General features: G+C 40.3%; 1 protein-coding gene across 1 annotated transcript; it reads right to left on the minus strand.

Moving 5' to 3' along the window:
- Positions 1-442: 442 nt before the first annotated feature.
- On the minus strand, positions 443-1,299 carry dnajb6b (DnaJ heat shock protein family (Hsp40) member B6b). The gene is given in 1 exon segment (NM_001146636.1): positions 443-1,299. A coding segment is annotated over 1 exon segment (234 nt). The 5' UTR covers positions 967-1,299; the 3' UTR covers positions 443-732.
- Positions 1,300-1,795: the final 496 nt, after the last annotated feature.

The raw sequence follows: 1,795 nt of genomic DNA on the forward strand, positions 1-1,795 counted from the left end.
GTGGACAAAGACAACAGTTATGGTATGTTCACCATCTGGCAGCATCACATGACTGGTCATATGTTTGGGTGGAAACAGAGGTGAAAACATCATAAAGACACCTAGGGTGATAGCTTCAAAAAGGTACATTAGCCTAAAACATCTTTTGGGGGGGGATTTTAAATCAGTCATATAATCTGTATAGCAGAGAGAGATCACTAATCAACATGGCCTAGACCTCATGTGTGCATGCTATGTAGCTAGCTGTCCACCACATTGTACAATTTTACAGGTTGCAGTCGCCTAATGTTAGTCATTTTAGTGTAAAGGGTTCTTGTAACGTTTCGAAAATGTACACCGAGTGTACAAAACATTAAGGACACCCGCTCTTTCCATGACAGACTGACCAGGTGAAAGCTATGATCCCTTATTGATGTCACTTGTTAAATCCACTTAAAAATCAGAGTAGATGAAGGGGAGGTTAAAGAAGGATTTTTAAGCCTTAGACATGGATTGGTTTTTGTGTGCCATTTAAAGGGTGAATAAGCAAGAGAAAATATTTAAGTGCCTTTGAACAGGGTATGGCAGTAGGTGCAACGGTTTGGTTCAAGAACTGCAACGCTGCAGTTTCACGGTTATTTTTTTATTTATTAATTTAAAAAAAAAAATTACAACCGGATGTGGTATCCGGGATTCGTGACATGTGCATTAGCGTTTGTGTTTGCATTTTTAAACCGTCCATAATGAGGAGTCTTAGGTGGAGGGGGGAATCTTACCGTCTGACAGGACCTCATAGGCTTCTGAAAGCTCTTTGAACTTCCTCTCTGCGTCTTCCTTGTTGTCTGGGTTCTTGTCTGGATGCCACTTTAGTGCTAGCTTTCTGTACCTATAGTATGGCAGATTACATATTTTACTACACAGACATGTAAAGCCCAAAGATACCACTGTCATTTGTAATCTAAAGAGATTGGTAATCTCACCATTCATTTCATAACAACAAATACTAACTACGTATAACCGTCTATATACCACATTGTTCCATGAGTAGTAATTCAATTGAGAGGTGTTCTTTTATCATTCGCTGATAAAATTGTGGGCTGAAGACTGAGGGCTGACCAGGAGAGTGCAAGTATCAATTCTTAACAGATAATTGCTCAAACTGTTAGCTGAATTGCTAACAGAGAATTTCTTCATTCAAATCACACAACCCTGTGTCATGACACTTAATTGGAAGACAAAAAAAATAAAAACAAAGACAAGTGCAGGCAGAGCAGCAGGGCGTTTTTAAGGCTGCTAGCTCAATTCTCACGCCCACAGCCCAAAAAAAAAAAAATACAACAAAATATATATATATCTGGCTTAGTCCGAGAGAAAAAAAATGGAGGCAGGGTAAACTCCATGGCTCTGCAGTCCAGGAGAGCAGTTTGTACTGATTCAGCAGTTCTCTCGGACTAAGCCAGGCCTGCAGCAGAGTGGCTACGTCCCAAATGGTTATTTATATATATAAATAAAGATATTTAACTAGGCAACTCAGTTAAGAACAGATTCTTATTTACAATGACGGCCTCCCAAAAGGCAAATGGCCTCCTGAGGGGACGGGGGCTGGGATGAAAATAAAATACAAATAGGTCAAAACACGATCACGACAAGCGAGACACCACAACACTACATAAAGAGAGACCTAAGACAACATGGTAGCAGCACAACATGGTAGCAGCACAAAACATGGTACACACATTATTGGGCACAGACAACAGCACAAAGGGCAAGGTAGAGACAACAATACATCACGTGAAGCAGTCACAACTGTCAGTAA

The sequence above is a fragment of the Salmo salar genome, chromosome 29 (assembly GCF_965601325.2).
Source record: "Salmo salar chromosome 29, fSalSal1, whole genome shotgun sequence".
In the NCBI taxonomy this organism is placed as follows: Eukaryota; Metazoa; Chordata; class Actinopteri; order Salmoniformes; family Salmonidae; genus Salmo; species Salmo salar.